At 36.3% G+C, this 22,039-nt stretch overlaps 1 protein-coding gene across 1 annotated transcript; it reads right to left on the bottom strand.

Moving 5' to 3' along the window:
- Positions 1-17,857: 17,857 nt before the first annotated feature.
- LOC103699129 (nuclear transcription factor Y subunit B-1-like) lies at positions 17,858-18,650 on the bottom strand. Its single transcript, XM_008781182.4, has one exon. The coding sequence runs from the start codon at positions 18,625-18,627 to the stop codon at positions 18,082-18,084; it is 546 nt and encodes a 181-aa protein (XP_008779404.1). The 5' UTR covers positions 18,628-18,650; the 3' UTR covers positions 17,858-18,081.
- Between the last annotated feature and the right edge of the window lie 3,389 nt (positions 18,651-22,039).

Genomic DNA, 22,039 nt, shown 5'->3' with positions numbered 1-22,039 from the left:
TTGTTACAGTGGAAGAAAGGGCATGACTCAGATATGTCTTATATTCTTGAACTACTTAAAGGTGGAATGTTCTGATTCTAGATGCCCAACATTGGTTTCTATGTCATTAGATCATTCATCACTCCAAAAAATGGAGCTACTAGTCCAATAACTAGTAGATCCTATTAGGTTAAGTACTTTCTTTTTTTTTTTCTAAATGGATGTATCATACAGAACTGGGACAGACATAGGCAAAAAAATCAAAAAATACAAATCTTAGAGCACACCAGGCAACTCTCTCGCCCCAATTCAAAGAGTGTCACTGGAGTGGTTGGCCACATATAAGGCCTCCCAATCCGCTGCCCCGGTAGCCTCTCAGTACACATGCTTCGCGTGAAAGACCATCCTATCACAGACCATAGCCCGAATATCTCTAAGTAGTGGATGGTAGTCGGCCACACTCTGTTAGATCTAAGCAATAACCATCGATGAATCTCCCTCCAGCATAACAGCTCTAGCCTGCAGAGCCCGCCTAGCATAACCTAGGCTTCCCAAGCCGCCCTCAGCTTAGCCTCCGGGACATTAGGCTAACTACTTACAAATTGTTGATTTGACAATTAGTTTTTTTTATTAAAACAAAAAAAAAAAACTGCCGTCCGATCATGTTGTTTTTAATGTGGTTTGGACAAGTAGATATGACCATGTGATACAAGCTTACTAGAATGCATGAAATGTTATTTTGTGAGAAGATATGATTCATCATACATTACTTTAAAGATTATTAATTATTCTTACAATACTTCAATATTATGAATCATATAACAGAGATTCCAAATAATATTTTCTGGGTAGGAGTGGTATGAAACTCTATAATCTTTTGATGCCCCTTGTTTTGCAAAAGATGGAGTGACAAAAAACTAATGGGTTCATATTACTAAATTCACCATAAAATCGTAAAGATAAGTTACTTTTACTAGTTCTAATCTATGGCATGTATCTACCATTTTTATAGTCGCCAGAACTTTTATACAGTAAGACTGCTTTCCTTTTTCTGAGATTGGTCAAAAAAATCTAAAATATGTGACTAATATATATCTTATTTCATGAATATAAAAAATTGAGGACAAAAGTATGCTTGTAGAAACCAAAGTTGCATGTGGCTAATTTAATTAGTCTATTTCAATGGTATTAGAAACTTTTCTATATTGTAAATTCCATGTATAATCAATTTATACAACCCATCTAGTCAGGATAATGTCATTCCAAGATATATCTTCCACATATCAGTTTTGTACCCAAAAACCATTTAAAAAAAAACTGACTTTATATCAAATTTGTAAAACTTCCACTTATCATGTGCAACTAAGCCAAAACAGTTCTAGCAATAACAAATTTAGCAACAGGAGTAAAAGTTTTATCAAAACCAATACCACGTTGTTGTTGGTATTCTTTTGCTATAATTCTTGCTTTTAGCTTTTGAACCTCTCCATCTAGCTTGTACTCTTATTTTGTAAATCCACTATTTCAAACCAATGGCTTCTTGTTTTGATCCAGGAGGATTACCAGACTCGATGTCGACCACTTTGACTACTACTAGAGAGAATCCAAGAGCAATATCTGCTACATCAAGAAGCCGAACCATGGGCCAAATTTTCAAAGATCATAACTTGATCATATCACACTTGATTGAGATGACTTTTTTTAAAAAAAAACTTGGGAACCTTTCGAGATCTATGACATAGAGCCAACCTTCTAAGGAGTTAAAATAGGCTAAAATGCCATCGTTCAAACTATTTTTTTTTTTTTAGAAAAGACTTTAATCGAATGTATCTCCTAATCTAAGAAGAATCAGACGGAGTGATAGAAAACAAAATTAATGTAGGAATCATATCTATCTCCTATAAAATTTTAGTTTTTTATATTTATTTTTACTAGTCATATTTATTTTTGAAAAAGTAGTCCTATTCGAATTAGAAGAGAAGTTCGACCCCAATTGTACAAGGGTGGACCTCACTACTACTATTATAAATAAAACCTTTGTATCTCAGTTTTTGAATCATCAATGAAAGAAAAAAAGACATAAATCCTACTTTCGTAATTTTTTTCTTTTTTTCTAAATTTTTTTTAAGAGATTCAAGTTTAGAGGGTTGAGAAAATTCTTTTTTCTCTTCGATCAGATCAAGTTGATTTCAGTGCTAGGTTCCTCTACATCTATGTGAGCAAGTTATATTAAACCTTCGATCATCTACATTTATGAGAGCTTTAGTTTATGGTCTAAATGCATATACAATGCAAGCAAATGAGAGAAGGGAACCGATGCTTAAAGTAGATCAAAGATCAAAAGTAAGCATGGTTGCTAGTTCCATCTCAATGGATGATGTGATGAAGGAATGTCCCCCACAACTAGAGGAGAAGATTGCCCAACTCACCTTGATTGCATCTCAATTGGTGATGCCTTTAGCACAACCACCAGTAACTCTCGTAGCAAAGTTGTCTTCCATGTTTGGAAACAAGGATCTACTATGAAGTTCAAATGCAAAAGCAAGATAAGTATTTCATTAAGACTTGAGAGCAAAGAAGAGTAAGACTATAAGCTATCTCCAAGTAAAGCCAAGTGGTTCAATCGTGAGGCAGGAAAGTAAGTATTTGACTATCTTTGGTTCTAATTTAGTAGGAGCTAAATCTCCTAAATTGGAAGAGCTGTAATTCAGAAGGATCACCAAACTCCATGGAGACTACTTTGGCCAATACGAGTAAGGCTGAATAGGATCTAGAAGTAAAATCTGCCATATTAAGAAGCTGAATCACAAGCCAAACTTTTGAAAGTCATAACTTGCTCATACGATGTCTGATTGAGATGATTTTTTTTCAAATTGGATAATTTTTATAATTTATGACATAAAGTCACCCCCTAGGAAGTCAAAATGGGATAAAATTCTATCACTGAGGCCTCAAAATAGGCAAGTTAAACAAATTTTTTTTTCAAGAAAGATTTTGATCAAGCATATCTTTCAATCCAAGAAGAATCAGATAGAGCAACGGAAGGCAAAGTTAATGTAGGAGACAAGATCTACCTTCAATAGAATTTTAGTTTTTTTGTTTAATTTTATTAGTCATACCTATTTTTGGAAAGCTAGTTCTATTCAAACTAGGAGAGGAATGCAATCCGAATTGTACTAGGGCAGACCTCACTACTACTATTAAAAATAGAGGCTATGTACCTCAATTTTTAAATTATCAATTGAATCATAAATTGATCATTAATAAAAAAGAGGACATAAACCCTACTTTTGTAATTATTTCATCTTTTTTCTAAAAAAAAATTTAAGAGGTTCGAGTTCAATGGGTTGAAAAAATTCTTTCTTCTCCCTAATTAAAACATATTTAGGAGAAGATCTACAAGCTCTAAAGCATGATTTTTCTTCAGTGATATACTCTTTTCATCCATCATCTTGCACTAATCCTTCGACTTTGCTACATCTTCAAACTTGCATAGCTCAATAATTTGGATATACTGATATCGTTCACAAAATTTAGGAAGAGTCTTAACTCTTCTAGGAGATATTTTTGCAGAAGAATTCTTTTAAGTAGCACTTAATGAGAGAGATCTTGATAAAACTAGAGAAGGATTTAGGTCTTCAATTATCAGAAAGGGTAGAACTTCTATCATCACTATTTTCTTCAAATGAAGAAGGTACATCATCTAGAATGCTTGTAGGATTTTCCTACACAACTTTCCTCCGTTTATGCTTTTTACTCATAAAAAATAGCATCATGGCTAATAATCAAAGAATTTATAGTAGGATCATAAAATTTATATGCTTTACTTCTTTTAGAATACAATTAACATCCACTTAATATAACTATCATCCGGTTTCTATCTTTCTGAGAGGAACACACTACAAAAGAAGGAATAACTCCCGGCGTTTTTTTTTGTCTCTACCGACGCTTATAAGCGTCGGCGAATTCCCAGCCCACGCTTTGCAAAGCGTGGGTCAGACGTCGGGCAGGTGGGCGTGGGTCGGGTTTAACCCGACGCGTCAAAAAAGCGTCGTTGGTCTATGCCGATGCTTTTAAGCGTCGTTCCTTTTATCAGACTCCGACGCTTATAAGCGTCGGCGAGAAGGGTTGGTTACTATGGTTTTAGGCCGACGCTTAAAAGCGTCGTTAAAGGCGTGCCAGTTTACGTTCCTGTTGCTTTTCCCGACGCTTTTAAGCATCGTTTCTTCTATCAGACTCCGACGCTTATAAGCGTCGGCGAGAAGGGTTGGTTACTACGGCTTTAGGCCGACGCTTAAAAGCGTCGTTAAAGGTGTGCCATTAGGTTTACGTTCCTGTTGCTTTTTCCGACGCTTATAAGCGTCGGCATTAAATTTTTTTAAAAAAAAAATTTGTAAAAGTAATTTTTAAATACTCTGTGTACATTAAATTCTTACAAAACAATAGAAACAAATACACTGAATCACATATATAACAAAATACGAGTCACAAACAAGAACTTTGATTACATTCATATTATCATATTTGATTACATTGTACTTCAAAAATATTCTAAAAACATACAAGTCAAATTCCTAAGTACACAATCTACAATATGTATCAAGGGTCGGCATCATCATCTCTACAATATTGTCATTAAGCTTGGGGCGAGCCCAGTCAACCAAGCTCTGCTCCTTGCTCGGGCGAGTCTTGTCCACAGACCGGCGTCCTATTAAGAGCTCAAGAAGGACAACCCCGAAGCTGTAGACATCACTCCTAGCTGTCAAGTGACCTGCTCATAGAATAAAATATGATTCAAAATGAACTCACAGCAATTAATTAGAAAAGCAAATGAATGGATGTTGCATTCCATTCTAACAATGAAGGGAAGCGGAAGAAGGCACATAGGTTTTGATAGATTCTACTTATCATGTTGCTCAAAAAAGATCTCATGATCATCATACAAGATTAATCAAAGGAATCTCCAAAATTTTAAAAACATACAAGTCAAATTCCTAAGTACACAATCTACAATATGTATCAAGGGTCGGCATCATCATCTCTACAAGTAGATGAAGTATCATCAACCTACAAGAAAAAAAAATATTTTAGAAACTAAAAATACGAAAGTCATCACGCTCATACAAGAATACATTATAATTACATAAAATATTCAAATAGATTTAGTTATGTACCGGAGGAGCAAATCTCTGCAAAAAGGATGAAATATGGTCAAGCTGGTCCTGCAAAGATTGTATCTTCAACTCTTGGCTTTGCTTCAACTCCGCCATATCAGTCATATGACTCTGCCTCATCTCCTCTATCCTTGTCTCATATGACTGCTTTATCTGTGCCATCTCTATCTTCAAACTACAAACCTCTGCAGTGCTAGTACCTTGTCTGGCATCTTGGGTATATCGGCTCACTGCAGACAGCTGAGTGGGGGTAACTCCGACACCGTAACCCCTCACGCGACCATAACGTTCTGGGCCCATCAATTCAGCATACACCTGAGCCTCGACGCGACTGGCCGCGTCGGATGATGATGACTCCCCGACATGCTCTGAAATAAGATTTGTAGCTCTTTCCTATATCTCTCTCAAAAAAAAAACAGTCACATTAATAATTTAAAAGAAGTAAAATTAATTAAAAAATTATGATAAAATAAAAAATGAATACATAATACATACAACTATATCTCTCGACTCGTCCCGGACAAAGCTGCCATCTCGGTGAGTGTGGGTCATCTTATAAAACTCTACCTCACCAGGCTCCCTTCCATGCTCTACTATCTACACATACGGAAAGTATATGGGCAAACTATATATCATGATACGTGCTATATGTTAGTAGAGTTTCAAATAGTTTCAAAAGAACTTACGAATTCATTTCTACGTCTCGCATAACTCTTAGAGCCTGAAGTATGAGGAACTGCTTGAGATGCTCGTGCAGCTCTACCAATATTAGAATATGTCTGCCAAAATAAAAGCACATAGTATAATATGATTCAATGTATATATTTGCAATCTATATTAATAATAAAGATAATAGAAGATATTGAAACAACATACGTGACCTGTCCTCTTTCAGAAAACCAGTAATGAACAAGCTCCCTCCACTGCTGAGGGTATACATCAGGAGGAGTCACACGAGCAACCTCCTCCTCTGTCATACCTTCGTGCTTGAAGTCCGTCTTCAATTTTGCTTTATATTCTTTCCATTTGCGATTGAGGGACTTAGCACCCAATCATGGCTCTCTGGAGGGAGTACAAACTTACCCTACAACAAGATTCAGAATGTTATAATAATATTAAACATCTAAAATAAAATTATGATACTAAGCAAATTAATATACAGGAGGTGTCGAATTAAAAAGAATAAATTCAATTCATTACCTGTATAAGTCTAAGAAGCTCAACCTTATACGAAGGAAGCATGTCATTCCACTTCGTATAGTTGAGTGGACACAGCTGACCCTTGCGTGCAACCGATCCTAAAAAGCTTGATAGTAGACTTCTAGCTCTATTGATGGGCTGCCCCAATTTGTTGCATCGGATGATAATCTTCTCACCCGGAGGAAGCTTCCACACATCTTTTGCTTGAGTGGGTCCCCGTCTCATCCTCACCGTTCCTTGTCCATCTATTAAAATTAAATAAAATATGTCTTAAAAAGTTGAAGACAAATATGAACATAAAATATGAACTTTAAATCGAATTACCCTAGATCCGGAGCTCATCCTCCGGGCAATCAGCAGGAGGCTCGCGCTGAGATCCTGACTCGTGCTGCTGGTGCTCACATGGCTGCTGGGACTGCAGGGACTGATCAGAAGTAGATCCCACCTGAGAATGCTGGAACTCCACATCTCTAAATCGTCTCCCTCGGGGCATATTGTTACCTGGTATGCACAAAAAAGAATCAATATTTGGTTAAATGATAAATTTATACTAAATTTCATATTGCTACCCGGTCCTCCCATCTTTAGCTGCGGATCTCTTGATGTTAAACTGCTAACAAACAAAAATAGGATCATCAACACCATCAATCAAACACATTTATAATCTAACACTTACTATCAAACTATCAACCTGAACTATCAAACTAGTTGCTCAACATCTCCTGGTTTATAATCTAACACTTACTAACTGCTGCCGTACCTGGATGAAGATCCATAAAGAATTGAAACAACGAAGTCTTGTTGTACGCGAGATGAAAGTGAGCAGCCTATTAATTTCCATAGAGTTCTCAAGACATAAGATTCAAAAGATTCTCTTGGGTTCCCATTCCACTAGTCCAAAAGATTTCAAATGTTTTTCCAAGTTATACACTTTGATGATAATATTAAGAATGAAAGTAGTACTACATTTAGATGACCACATGCAATTGAACATAAAAAGAAACAAACTACATTCCATAAATTATAAGTCAACTGTACTGGTCTCTACATTGCCATGGACCTCTATTTAAGTACTGGTTCTTCACAACAACAGTTCTACATTCTCTACTACATTCTCTACTTCCACCCATTGTCTCAAAAAGTGGTCGCTGCACCTACTATAGCAGCTGCCATAGTGATTTTGACCCAAAATTGCTACACTAAGCTTCATTGGGACTCTGTGGCACTTGGGTAAAAGTTGCCGAATATATCAAGAAAAAACATGCTATAGCAGCTGCTACACTACATGCTCAAGGCAAGCACTTTATTCCATAAGGGTAGCACCAGTTCCCTAATGGACTGGTCCAGCAATTATATATCAAATCAGCTGGACTAAGAGTTTGTTTGGAACAAGGGTTGGTTTAATGCTTTGTGCCCTTACCAAACGAATGTTGGTACTGGGTGCATGATGTTTATAACTTTGCCTTTAATATTTAATTATTTTTGCACAAAATATTTAGTGAAAAATATTGACATGTTTAAGTAGCCTGTCATAATTACTATATTATGAAGGTTACCTTTACATGAGATTGTAAACTATATTTATATCATAATTACTAAAACTTATGTGATCTGAATCACTCCGATTAGCAAAAGTGATTATGCATTTGGAATCTGGTTTAGGTACTAGAAAGAGATCTTTTAGAACGTTTGCTGTCCTTTGACCAAGCTGCAATAAGTCACCAAATCAAGCACACTGAGATGAATTTAGCAAGAAAGGGAAGAAGATAATATCTTGGTGAAATGATAATATCCACTATCAATGTCAAGGAAAAGAGCATGTGTCACAAATCAATATTAAAAAGGTAAAGAATCTTATTACTGTGATTTGAAAGAAACCCAATATCATGTGATCCGAATGTTTACTAAGGAACATGATATAAGACAACAAACTTTCTTGATCTAAAGGATGTATCAGCTAGATCGGTTACTTTATTGATATTGTAACTAGCCATGAAAGACATCTTGTACCTTTACAATTTAAATCATATGTAAATTAATTGATGCCAGTCTACACAACATTTTTATTGGTACATATTGCTAAACAATATTTTCTAAATATCATTTGGTTGTTCCATTATTTGAAAAGTTCATCAATTAATCATGGTCTACCAGTGCCACAATAGAAGAAAGCCAGATCATCAAGTAAGCATGCAAGGTATAAGATCTTGGTCTTATAAGATCATGGAGAGTCAGGGGAGTTACAAGCCTTTGAGTCTTGGGCGCCTTGCTGCACTTCTTGCCTGCAACAGATATCGACAAGCATGCCATATTCGAAGATTCAAGGTCAAAAATTGAAGACTGACAATAATAGGTCCACAAAACAACAACAACAACATCATAAAACCATGCTACAGAAGTTATAATAAGACCATATTCAACACTTATCAATGCAAGTTCTCAGAAAAGTACTGGTAAATACCGTAAAAAATAAAAGGCATGACTAATGCATTACTATACTAATCAACTGATGAACATACACAAACATGCACATACATGTGGGACTGTGATATTTCAATGTCCCTGTGCTGCCCATCCATTTTTAACTCCTTTATTATAATTGTGATTTAAATGTTTAGTCTTGTAAATACAGCCTATTCATTACATAAAATTGTGAGGAGTATTTATGTCATTTAATCAAGAAGGTGGGAGCAATGCAGTTTGTTTTCAAATTGAGTGCTCTTTCAGAAGAAATGACTTCCCTGTAAACAAACTTTCCTCAGGGAGGTCCAATTCAGAGATTACTCTGAATCAAGAGAGCTGGAAAACTTCAGAAAACTCTTTAATGAAGGATTCATGAGTGACATCCATTATTTAAGTTGTATCTTCTGTTGTCCCTAACAGCTTCTCACACTCTCAAAGTTGGCTACGTGACACAGCTGCATGACTCTTAAAAAGCATACGAGTCTTACAGAACGAACAATATTTCAATTACACCCAAAATTTAAACCAAACATATAATAGCAATAAGAATTCAGTTAAATATTTTCATCATTAATAAATAGTAAAATTTGTTCAACTACATAATGCAAATGTTCATCATATATATGGGGTATATGATGAAGCACAATAAAAAACACAGTGAAACTACACTGTGTTTCACTGGATCCGGGACTGTGACTTCTAAATGATTAATAAAAAAAGATTCGAGGCACTGAATTGCAATAAATTTGTGTTTCAACCAGAATAATCAACCAATTTGTGTTTCTTGAACCCCAAGTTGAGAAAGGGAATTTTGTGATATGAGGAGAAAAAAAAGTACATGAGAAAAGAAAAATAACCTTGAGAGCAGAGAGAGCCTGTTCGATTTGATCGGCAGAGAAACCTTCGAGCGGAGCTTGTCGTAGATGGTCCGGAGCCTCTTCGCTCTTTGAGCTTGTCGTAGGTGGCCGGTCGCTCGGTGCCGGAGACGAGAGAGGAGGATGCGGATGGTCGCTTGCCGCCGGAGAGGAGAGAGGACGAGAGGAGCTTGGCGTCGGACGTCGCTCGGCGCCGGAGAGGACAAGGGTCGGTCGGTCGCTCGTCGTCGGAGAGGAGGGAGGAGGAGCCAGAGGAGCTAGGGCTTGATCGATCGGGATGCAAAATGAGGAGGAGAGGGGTGGCCACTGGTTTTGATGTGAATTTGACTTTTGACGACGCTTATACGCGTCGTTTTAGGCCGGAATATACAACGACGCTAATAAGCGTCGTCTATTCCTAAGAATTACCGACGCTTAATGAAAGCGTCGGCAAATATTTGGGCGGTGAACATTTTTCCGACGCTTTCTCCTAGCGTCGGTAGAAAAGCGTCGGGAAAAGACCATTTTCCTGTAGTGACATGAATGTAGCAAGACAACTAAAAACTTCAAAGTGGTTTATATTAGGCTTCTGTCCTGTCCATACTTCATATAGGGTGATATCTTCCGATGATTATGTGAAGCACTTTTTCAAAACATAGGTTACTATAAACACTAACTCGACTCAAAAATATTAGGAATCCCTAAAGCTTCAGCATGCCTTTTATGGTCTCCCTTAAAATCCTTTGTTTGTACTCTATTACGCTGTTTTATTGAGATGAATAGTTAGTTGGTTATCAATTGCCTGCAAAAACCATTAGCTCCACATTTTTTTTCGAAATTATTAAAAACAAATTCTCATCTTCTGTCAGTGTGAAGGGTATTGATCCAGTAGTCTCTTTACCATCCACAAGATTTTTAAATTTCCAAGACATATGAAATACTTTATTTTTTTGATAAAATAAAAACAAGCTATCCAGCAGTAATCATCCGCAAACGTAATAAAATAAAGATTTTCATTCAATGATGGTGTCGGATCACAAAATCTAAAGCGACTGTTTAGCCCTCCAATTATTTTTTTTTTTAGATGTATCTCAATGATAATTCCTAATATTAAAGGAAGCCTTCTACTTTATCCTTGTGTGCAAAAGATCAAGCTTACAAAACTAAAATCTTCACATTAAAATGTCATACAAAGGAAAAACTTTATTTTAGTCATAGGAAATTCAAACAAAAGATACTTTTTACTTCTATCACCATAAGTAAGGTACTTCAAATTTTCAAAAACAAGAGAGCATTTTTATTCAAAAATTAGCTCACAATAAATAAATTTGAATCCAACCCAGAAATGCAACGCATATTATGAATTTTATCAACACCAACAATTCTTATCTTAACTGTGTCTTTTCCAGGTACCTCTTCGACATAGCCATCACTTATCTTCATGTAGCCCTTTACAAACCTGTCTAAATCAACAAATAAGTCCGATTATCCTGTCATATAATCACTATATCCATTATCCACATATCAAACATTGCTATTTTTCTTTTTAGATTTTTCAACTTTCCTTTTCTTCAATAAATTTAGCATGCTTCTGTTTTAACCTACAAAAATTTTTAATAATCTAAATCTCTTACAATAATGACAATGAATATTTTTTGGGATTGGGCTCGATTATTACCTTTTTGTAATTTCTTTGATTCTGACTATCTGACTCATCATTTCTCTAATTGCCACTAGATCTACCCCCGCATCTTCGTCCATGATCACAACCACATCCTCGAACTCTGGAGTTTTGTCTAGGCTGCTTATCTATATCACCTTTTTCTATGATAGATTTAATGTAGAATGTAAGACAAGATCAGCATATTTTTCCTAGGATCTATTTAGTGTATCTCATCTGATTGCAAAGAATTAAAAAATTTACTAACAAAAAGTTTACTTGAATTTTTAATTGTTCTACTGTGGCAAAAATATGATCACATTTTTTTGTTAAAATTCTAAGGATTTTCAACTACTTTTTTTTATTTTTAATAGTGCATCTTCTACACACATCTAATTATCTCTCTTCATAACTTTTAAAATAAATCATACACCAATTCACGTTCATTCATGAATAAATTCTCTAATTTTCTTCTAAGAGTTTAAAGTTCAACCATTCTTACCTTTGCATTGCCACGGAACTCCTACTTTGGAGTAACCCACCCTCACGGGAATTCTTGGTCGTTGAGACTCTATAAAAGATGCTTTCCCTACCATGCTAACTGAAGTACAAGGCTTTGTAGTCATTTTTCTTGACATCCTTTAGAGCATCGCTTGTCAAGCCATTTTCATCTCACCCCTTTCCTCTTCGTCTCGAGATTCTGAAAGTGGAGAAGGATTGTCGCGCCCCAAATCTAGAACTTGATATGGCCGGGCTACTGAGGGGTACAACTAATGATAACACGAAGCCAACATTACATTTAGCTTTCAATTCCATCTCAATTATAATAAAATAAATAGAAATCAAATTTTATTATCCATTAAATAAAAATCAATACTAGTTCAGAGTGTCTAAGTCCAAATATAAATACCAAACCTATAATTCTTACTATTCAAAAAATCACTAATTACAAATTTATAATCAACTAAAGAACTAAAACTCTGCTCTGCTATATAGATCGTCAAGCTTGCTGGCGTAACTCCAAGTCTGGACCATCCTCGGTTTCTATCGACCCTACTTGTCTGGAGAGAGAAAAAGAAAAAGAGAGGATATGAACAACTCAGCTAAGTAAGTAAACGTTTTACTATGTTACTGTGTCAAGCATTAGTTTTTCCATATCAATGCATCATTTAAGAAATATAACAATTATTCCAAAATAAACATTTTATAATACGGTATATTAAAATAAGTCATAAAGTAAATCATATGTGAATAAATCATTCATATTTTATAAACACAACTCCTAGTTTATTTTGCAAATAAATACATAAATCATTCTTCTGCTATTTAACCATATCATAGTTCGAAATATTGCTTCCAGATATTCGTGCTACGGTCACTTTATACCCATGACAGAGCCCGTATTCGTAATCGACAAAGATTCATATTTCGTATGCCATCTTTATACCCATTGGTAGGGTTTGTGATCATATGGATGCTAGCTTTGAGTATCGATTTTCTCAATTCTAGAGATCATACATAGCTATATAAGAGTCTTTAGAAAACTTATATATTTTTCTTAAAAGATGCACATATATAGATGAAAAACACTAATAGCATGATCAGATTCATATGTCATAATAAAGCTATTTTCAGCAAAATATTTATGAAATATTTTTCATAGAATATGATTTTCATAACACATATGTTGATCCGTAATTTTAAGAAAATATGATATCTTTGTTGGCAATATTATATATATGCATGGAACATATGATAATTTAGAATATAATAAGGAGCATAAGATTTACTTACCTCTTTCATCTTAGACCATCAAACTTTAGTAGGCAATTCAGTTAACCCTATTAAAATATTTTAAGTAAAATTAATTTCTATTTAGCGATTTTAATCAAATTAAAATAGTAAAAAATAGAGATGATTAGCTGGATGATAGCATTTGATGAGTCTGGATGGGTATGGCCTGAGCGGTTAGATCAATAAATCATAGGCATGGACTCGATCAGGATCAAGATTAATCAACATAGTTCATCAATGAAGGGTTGTCCCTGGTTCATCAAATAGAAGGATGGTTCTCTCTCTCCTCCTCCTCCTCTTCTTCTTTTCTTCTTTCTTTTTCTTTTCTTTCTTCTTTTTTTTTTAATTCTTCTTTCTCGGCAAAGCAAAAGAGAGAGAGAGAGGCTGGTGGCTGTGATCATGGTGGTCCAGCAAGATGGCGGTGGAAGGCAATGGAGGGCAGTCAGTGGCAGCGATTGGCCGTCCAACTTCGGTGGGAGAAGACGGAAATAGGGGTGCCTTATTTTGGAATGACTCTGGTGATTTTTGGCTCAAATCCATAGGATCGAAAGCCAAAACACAAAAAAGAAAGATGCGAATATGGAGAGCTCGTACCTCAGTCCGACAAGACTTTCTGGTGAAAATCAGAGGAAGAAACTTGGAGAACAAAAGCTTAAATCGAAGGATTTCTAGCCTACTCTTCGATGGATCTTAAGGAGGAGGATGGGGGATCTTAAGTAGGCAAAAATTCTTATTCAATTCGCCTCAAATCACCAATTTTTCTGGAGCAATAGGCATCTGTGATCAAAAGGAAGAAGACTCCGACTGGGAGTCTTTCTCACATGCCTCGCACGTGAGGCACTCCAAGCCGGCCCACGGTCGAGATCGAGCCAGCCTTGGCCACTCTGAGCCAACCCTGGCCACTCCGGGCCAGCCCACAAGCCTAAATAAAATATGGGTTATTACATATTCTCCCTCTTAATATAATTTCGTCCTCAAAATTAACTTACTTAAGGCTCTTGTTTTAATAGAATTAACTTATTTAATGGATAATAAAATTGGATTCCTATTTATCTTATTATATTTGAGATAGACTTGAAAACTAAATATAATATTAGCTTCATGTTATCATAGGTTGTACCTCTCGGTAGCACAGCCATGTCATATTCTGGATCTGGGGCGTGACAAATGGTATCAGAGTGGACCCAGTCTATAACCTATGTAGACTAGGAAACATTATAGCACGGATTCATTGAGGCTAACCACGGACTGATCGTAGTGCTTGTGATTAGATTTGAATAGATTTCAACTCTTAGCTTGTCGAGGATGTTAGAACTTAAATGGGAAGAGTATGTGAGGACTTGTGAAGGCATGTATTTAGTCCCACATCGATTATTCACTAGGTAGATCTTGGGTACTTATATAGAATGAAGTAACCCAAATAATACCTTCTTGCTAGTCTTTTTGGGTAAGGTCCTAAGTTGTTACAAAGATCTTCATCTTTATGCTCTACATGGTATTAGCTATGAAGATCTCAGACTCAGGTTACTTTTCTCAAACTTCTCTTTAACCAAGCTTCCTCACGCCTCATACAATATCAAAACACGAAGAAGAAAGGCTTTCATGGTAAAGGTCATCAAAGAATAACTTATTCTAACTCAATGAGTCCTTGATCGGACACCAACATAAAGAAAAGAAACTCAATGGACAAGTTTGCCTATGACTGCTATCAATGCTCCTCTGAAACTCTAACTTTGGGGCTTCTAGAAAACCTTGTTGAATTTTTGACCATAATCCAAACTTTATGTGGAAACAAACATCATTTATTTCTTGGACACCACTAGCTCTCAAAACAGCAACATACAAAACTTAGCCCCCAAGTCAAGTCAAATTTTTACATCAAATAATAATAATAATAATAATAATAAAGTCAAATTTGATAACATACTCAAATTCTGTCACAACTCAGGATCTCACTCAAAAAGGCTAACTGGAAGGTATTATTTGGGATCCTTAGTTCTATATAAGTACCCAAGTTCTTGCCAGTAAATAACCAATATAGGACTAAACACATGCATGCACGGGTTCTCACAAACTCGAACCAATATTAGCTTTAACTCTAACAATAAAAGCACATAGGATTTCAAGATGAGACCAGTCAATATTCCTGCAATGACAATATCAAGGCATTATGCATTCAGACTAGGGTTCCGGTAGAAATTGCATGAGGCCATGCAACCTGAAGATAATTTTTAAGGATCTGAACTGATTAATACACTTTGTCGATATGTACCATGCTTGCTTGGGTATATAGTGGTTTATACAACAAATGCTGACATTGCACATTAATTGTTGTATAGAAGTGCCAGCCATGCCTAATTCTTCTTTTATATGAATCTAAGTGTGATTAGTGTAGGAAGGAGCTAGATGTTTATTCTTTTTCAGGTACATCTTTGACCATGATATTTGTTCTACATCAGAAATGAACTTCCTTTATATGATAAAAAGTGACAGCTTTTTGCATCTACATATCTCTATACTGATAGTTGAATTTCTGATATCATCATGATTTTGTTCACATTAATGTCTAACAAAGTGCAAGTTAGGCCTTCCATACGTAATTCTTTTTAATTTTTTCATCATGTAAAATTTCTTCGATTAGTTATTTTACTAAATATTATTCATAATACATGTATTTAGATCCCTTGGCATAACTTGAGACAAACCGCTACTGGTTCTGTACTGTGTTACGTGTAGTCTACATTCACTAGTTGGGAGCTTTTGTTACCAAAGACTTAAGCTGATTCAAAAGTAAATAACAAGTTTTTCCTTTGTTTTCACTAACAAAGTAAGCTAAAATTTGTCTTCCAGAACTATGCTGAAGCACTAATATATAACAATGAGCATCAAAGCCTGAACTTGGATCAATATATAAGGCATAATACATGTATTCATATCCCTTGGCATGATAAACCACTGGTTCTGTACCGAAGTATTGTGTATTGTGTACATTCACTGGTTAGAAGCTTTTGTTACCAAAGCCTTGACCAGACATAAAAATAAATAACAAGTTTTCTCCTTTGTCTTCACCAACGAAGGAAGCTAAATTTGTCTTCACAGCACGGGCCTGTTACTCTGCAAATCTGCACATCCTCTCTATCTCTTTTTCTCTCTCCCTCCTCCCTCTCAGCCACTCACATAGAGAAGTTCATTTTTCCTTAGAAGAAATACCACATTTCTTAACACAGCGTGCAATTCAAAGCACATGATGACATTCTAACAAACATTTATTTCTCAATCTTCACTGATTGGTCTAATGCCAAGAGACACTGGCTAATGCGCAACATGTCATCACTGACACTCCAAACGACTGCCATGCCAGTTTCCTGTCAGATGTTTTTCTTTAGAAGCCTTCGCATATACCAAGATGGCACTTGTTATTATCGTGCGTGCGTGCGGTACGAGAGAGAGAGAGAGAGAGAGAGAGAGAGAGAGAGAGAGAGGGAGAGGGAGAGGGAGGGGGAGGGGGAGAGAGAGAGAGGTCTCAATTTCTTCCCTTTCCAAAGGCCATAAAAAGTCCCAGATTTCATAGAGCTAAACTTATAAAAAAATACCTCTTACCAAAGCTAATTCCTCAGAGGGTAACTCTACTTTTGATGCTTGCTGTTTCCAAAAAAATTTGCTTATCTAAGAACGATATGTAGTTAGTTTTATTCTAGAATCATTGGAATCTGAAACCAGTATACCTCAAATTTACGTTCATCCTCAGTTCTAGGAAGCAAAACGGTCATAAGGACAGGTTGCAAAATCCTAGCGGAGGCTTTACTGGAACCCATACAGGTTATTTGCAGGCAAGGGCTGTCCACGGTCCCCTAGCTAGGGCTTAAGGAAGCATGAAAACTAGACCTGTGTAATAACCATGGTGGAGCACAGTTATGCTAAGTGAGCAAAACAACATAAACATGGAAGGTATACCTCTTAATCAGACGCTTGCTTCGTTTTAGACAAACACATGGATTGACCAAAAAAACCCTCCAGATGAAACATGAACAAGGAATATTATATCAGAATTTTAAATGGAATGGGATGCTTATATGACCTTGCATTAACATCCTGAAAGATAAAATAAGCAAATGAAAAATGTTAAAAGCACAAGAGTAGCCAATCCATAATTATAATTAGATTAGTTTCATGTGTCGATATTTTTGCCATAAATAAAATGTTTCAAAGATTTGTCAGCACCCTATCATCTTTCCTCAATTTACATAAGAAAAGCATGTCTCACATCTTGATTTATTCCAACGGTGACTCCCATTTCAAATACCCCAAAAAACATCAGAATCAACACCTTGTAGTTTCTCTAGTTTGCTTTCTCTTGAAATGATTTCAGCAGTCTATTCTCGAGCTCAAACAATAACTATTCAAGATTAGTAAAGTTAATCATCGCACAAAGGACATCTCTTACAGATTGTCATCTTTTTCTGGTTGTTCAAATAACTGAGAGAACTGAGAGGTCTCCTTTGTCTTCATCCACTATTTAGATCAAAATTTCTCAAAAGGCAATATGAAATTCAGTATGTCGATCTTTATAAAAATTCAGAACTGCAAATTTGTACTACGTACGTTTAAGAACAATAAAACTAATTAGTCCTAACATTTAATAAACTCTTGAGTAACTAAAAACTGAAATTTCTTTTCCCAATTTATGCTTAGATAGTATAAGAAAAATAGAAATTAGATAAAGAGATCAAATGTTAGTAGAAAAACATATCGATTCAAGAATTTAGCCAACAACACTTGCAAAGCAGAAATCCGAGATTTCTGACCTTATGAAAAATAAAAGCGCACAAATATGATCACCATCAGCATCATCTTCTTTGCAATAGCTATAGCAACATTTAATTCCTGACCATCGTTGCCATCATCATCACATCATCAAATAATAGCTTTTGTACAATCACTTCTAGACTCGAAGAGACTAAAATCGCCTTGATGTTGAAGCATTATTCCCCTCCATGGCGTTAAACATTGACTGACCAGCTCCAGATGATTGATATTTTTGCTGCTCACCTCTTACTTCATCTCTAGCATCCATACTGTTCGCCCTACTATTTTGACTTCCAGAAGCCGCTCTATCCCCTTCCATCTCCCGATACTTCTGCAAATACCTCCTCATCGGCTCGGCATAGTCATCGAATCCCAGGGTGCTGAGGGCCCAGCATATGTCGTCTCCATTCACCGTCTTGCGCTTCTCCTTGTGGCACTTATCAGAGGCCTCCCCAGTGACGAAGCTAATAAACTCCGACACACACTCTTGCATCGTCTCCTTGGCTTCCTTGGAGATCTTAGCATTGGGAGGAAGGATTTGCTTCATGATCCTCCCCACGTTGGCGATGGGCAGAAGTCGATCTTGCTCCTTGATGCCTCCATCGCCTGATGCTGCGCCGCCGGATGTACCCTGAGCTGTGTGGAAATTATTAGGATGACCTTCTGACTCTGGGCTGTTCCCTACGCCATCAGCCATATCCACAGTCACTGAAACCCCCTTTCGAATGGAGACACGGGCTCCTCCTATATAGCTCCAAGCGTACATGTATATGTATATGTATGTATGCATGCATACATTTAAAGTTCTTGCATGTATGTGCAAAGGGTAAAGAGATGTAAATCTCTCTGAGGTGACACAGAAGTGGTGTCAGCGTTCTAGGAAGTGCCATGTTATGATGATGTCGGAAACCTCCACAGTTGTTGTAGGACTGGATGGTGGGGATTCACACTGTGAGCTCAGGTCCCATATATATGGTGGTGGAGGTTTTAAAGTTTCAGCTGTTGGACTGCCTGTTAGTATATCATGGTTTGATTAGGATCAGTGCTGAAGGGAAGACTTTTGGACTCACTTCGCACGTGCTAAGACATGAGAGGAGAACACATGATTTTTTGATGAAATGGGAGGCAGTGTTACCACCTTTTATTTTATTGGTAGTGAAGTTATTTACAAGATGGGTACATGACCATTGAATGATCACTGAGTGCCCTAATTCTGGTAGTTGTTTCAAGAAGGGTTTTATGAAGAGGAAAAAGAAGAAGAAGAGGAAGAGAGGAACCCAATGTCGGCTGCTATCAGCTTGGAACAAGCTGTTCAAACCATAATATTATCACCTGCTATTGCGTAGTTTGTGTGTATTGCTTTTCATCTCGCTTGTTAAGTGACTCTTCTTCCATGTTTTGAAATGGGAAGGGTTGGTGCTAAATTAGGCTAATGCTCACCCTCCCACTAAGCACATCATAATGCAAGGTTGATATGGTCCCCCTTCCTCTGATCTTTAATGCGCTCTGGACATCGATGATTGTACTACATTGCATGGTTGATCACCTGTGCATGTGATGCTGTGGATCCAGACCTAACTGCATGGAAAGAAGCTTTAATTATAAAATAAACTCCTTGTTGGATTGCTTGCTCTTTAAGTTCAAATGAAGATTCACCACCATAATACACCACATTGATAAGTGAAGAATTCGAACCGGCCCTTCCCAATTTTGTTAAATGATCTGTCCTCATCAATCAAAAGCATGGATTGTAAGGATGCCTCACCATTTGCCAGCAATGAAGTTTAAGTAGGGAGAACTGGGGGAGCTATGTTCCCCGTATTAGTCCCACTTCTGTTGATAAAAGGAGGTTGCTAAGGCACCTAGATTGTAGGCTCGTTATGTGGCCTCATGGTTAAAGAGCATTGGATAATGTTCGATAATCCTAGTTGTACAGCCCGTTATGTCAAGCAGCACCACTGCAGCAATTATCCATCCAAGGAATGAGAATATGAGAAAATTCTATGTGGAGAAGCTTCGAGTTTTGAGTGTCTCCTACAACCTAAAAGTTAATCATCCCTAATTAATCATGGACACAAAAGATGGGGACCTTAATAAAGAAGCATAAGGTGAAAAAGACAGGTCACTAATGGTGGTGAAACCAACCACATATTGAACAGGCTGATGATTGCAACTCCATTATTCATCTACAAAGAGAGAATCTTAAATGGCATGATTGAGTGGTAGGTTAGACTCGTTTTCATGGATATACATCAATGACCGATTTTGTGTTATGCGTAAACTCAGAAGTGGCCAAGATTTTGGTGGCGTAATTTTGCTACAAGCCTGTCCCTCTCAAATGACTGAAATCTTGGTCACTATCTTTTTCATATACCCAACAACCGTTTGAAGGTTTATTTTCAGATTGATGTGGATATTGGGACTGTTTTTTTTAAAAAAAAAAGAAGAAATCAGTATGTACTTTATTAGCAAGAAATATGAGTCATTATCAACATTAGGAATTTTGGTTCACTTAATTTGGGCAGCTGAAACACTGACCTGCTATAAGCCAAAATGATAAGCTAAACAGGAAAAATGTAGATATTGGACTACCTACAAGAGTTATTGGTTGCGTTGCTGAAGATAAATCAGTTTTATTCCTTATAAGAAACAATATAATAAAGTAGCAAGAACAGTTTAAGAATGAATTATTTTTCTAGTCTTTATGTATTCTTATTCCTAAAATCTAAGATTCTTGAGGATAAAGTGCTTGAAAAAGAAAGGTTGATAAAAAAATTGACAATCAACTCTCTCCACCAAAAGAGGGGAAAGAAAAGAAAGGTAAGAGAAAGGAGGAGGAGGAGCTAGGAGGAAGGAGGAGGAGGAGAAGTAGAAGAAGAAGAAAAAGTTTCAAAAAAAAAATCATCTACATTTATTTTCCCAGCCAAAAATTTCAATCATACTTAGAAGAATTTTTGCTTTTATAATTATAATATGACTAAAACTCCTCTCTATGAAACGATCATAAGTTGTGGTACGCCTCATCAAGCAACATAAATCAAATTTACATCTATCTAAGCTTATTTTTTAATTATTTTACCAATAGACATCAATAAGATGGCTCACATGGAACATGCAAATACGACCTTGTTTACATTGTATTCCCGATTTACTATAAACAGGCAATTTCAATGAATTACATGCTAAATACAAAAACCTATATATTGGACTCGCAATCCAAGTTTATATCCTTATCATTTGAGCCCTTTCGGTGCATCGTCGTAGTTGATTTTATGTAATACACCCAGATGTCTGTACATAAACATTCAAACGGTCTTATCCACAAAAGCAAGTTTTAGTAGTCAAACCTAAATAGGAACTTAACACTACTTTCTCTAACTATATATTGGACACCTGGACTCGAGAACTCAAAAGCATGCATGACATGTTTAAGATAAGGTTTGTAGCCAATTGCTACATATTTACCCTAAAATAAAGCCAACATGATATGTCATGATATTTACATGGGCAGGTGTGTTAACTTTGGACGGAGTAGCATATTGTTTCTCTACTTGTAGCTAGCATGTTCCTATCCATCCACCTGGTCTTATAAACCATATGTACGTCCCACCTTCTGTTGACAGAACTTTTTCACTTAGAGATCCTCAATTAGCCGTTGGCTATAAAACTAATAAATGAGCCTGGATACAGCAGCAAATCATTAAAACTCCCACCCCACGCTACACTTGATACTATTAAAACTACAAAAATGAGTCTGGAAGTTCCTTTTTTTTCTTTTCAAGTCGAAGGACAACATATATAGTAGTATGATTTTTAACCAAAAACCTTCATATAGATCCAAAAATTAGTTAATTAGTCCAAAATTGTTACCATAATGAGAAACTATTGGATAAATGGTGCAACTTTAAGTTAAATTATGAAATATGGTTATGGGAACTATGGAAAACAAATTCAGCGCACGCTAGCCATGGAGAAGCAGAGCTCACTATTAGTTTTATAAAAAAGGTTTTGATCAGTAGTTCTATTTACATAAAGTAAGCATGTGAATGTAGTTCAAATGCCCTACCAATAGCCATAGTATAGAACAATTTGTTTGGGAAAAATGTATT

Source organism: Phoenix dactylifera, chromosome 3 (genome assembly GCF_009389715.1).
Source record: "Phoenix dactylifera cultivar Barhee BC4 chromosome 3, palm_55x_up_171113_PBpolish2nd_filt_p, whole genome shotgun sequence".
NCBI lineage: Eukaryota > Viridiplantae > Streptophyta > Magnoliopsida > Arecales > Arecaceae > Phoenix > Phoenix dactylifera.
This window is presented reverse-complemented; position numbering and strand designations above follow the sequence as displayed.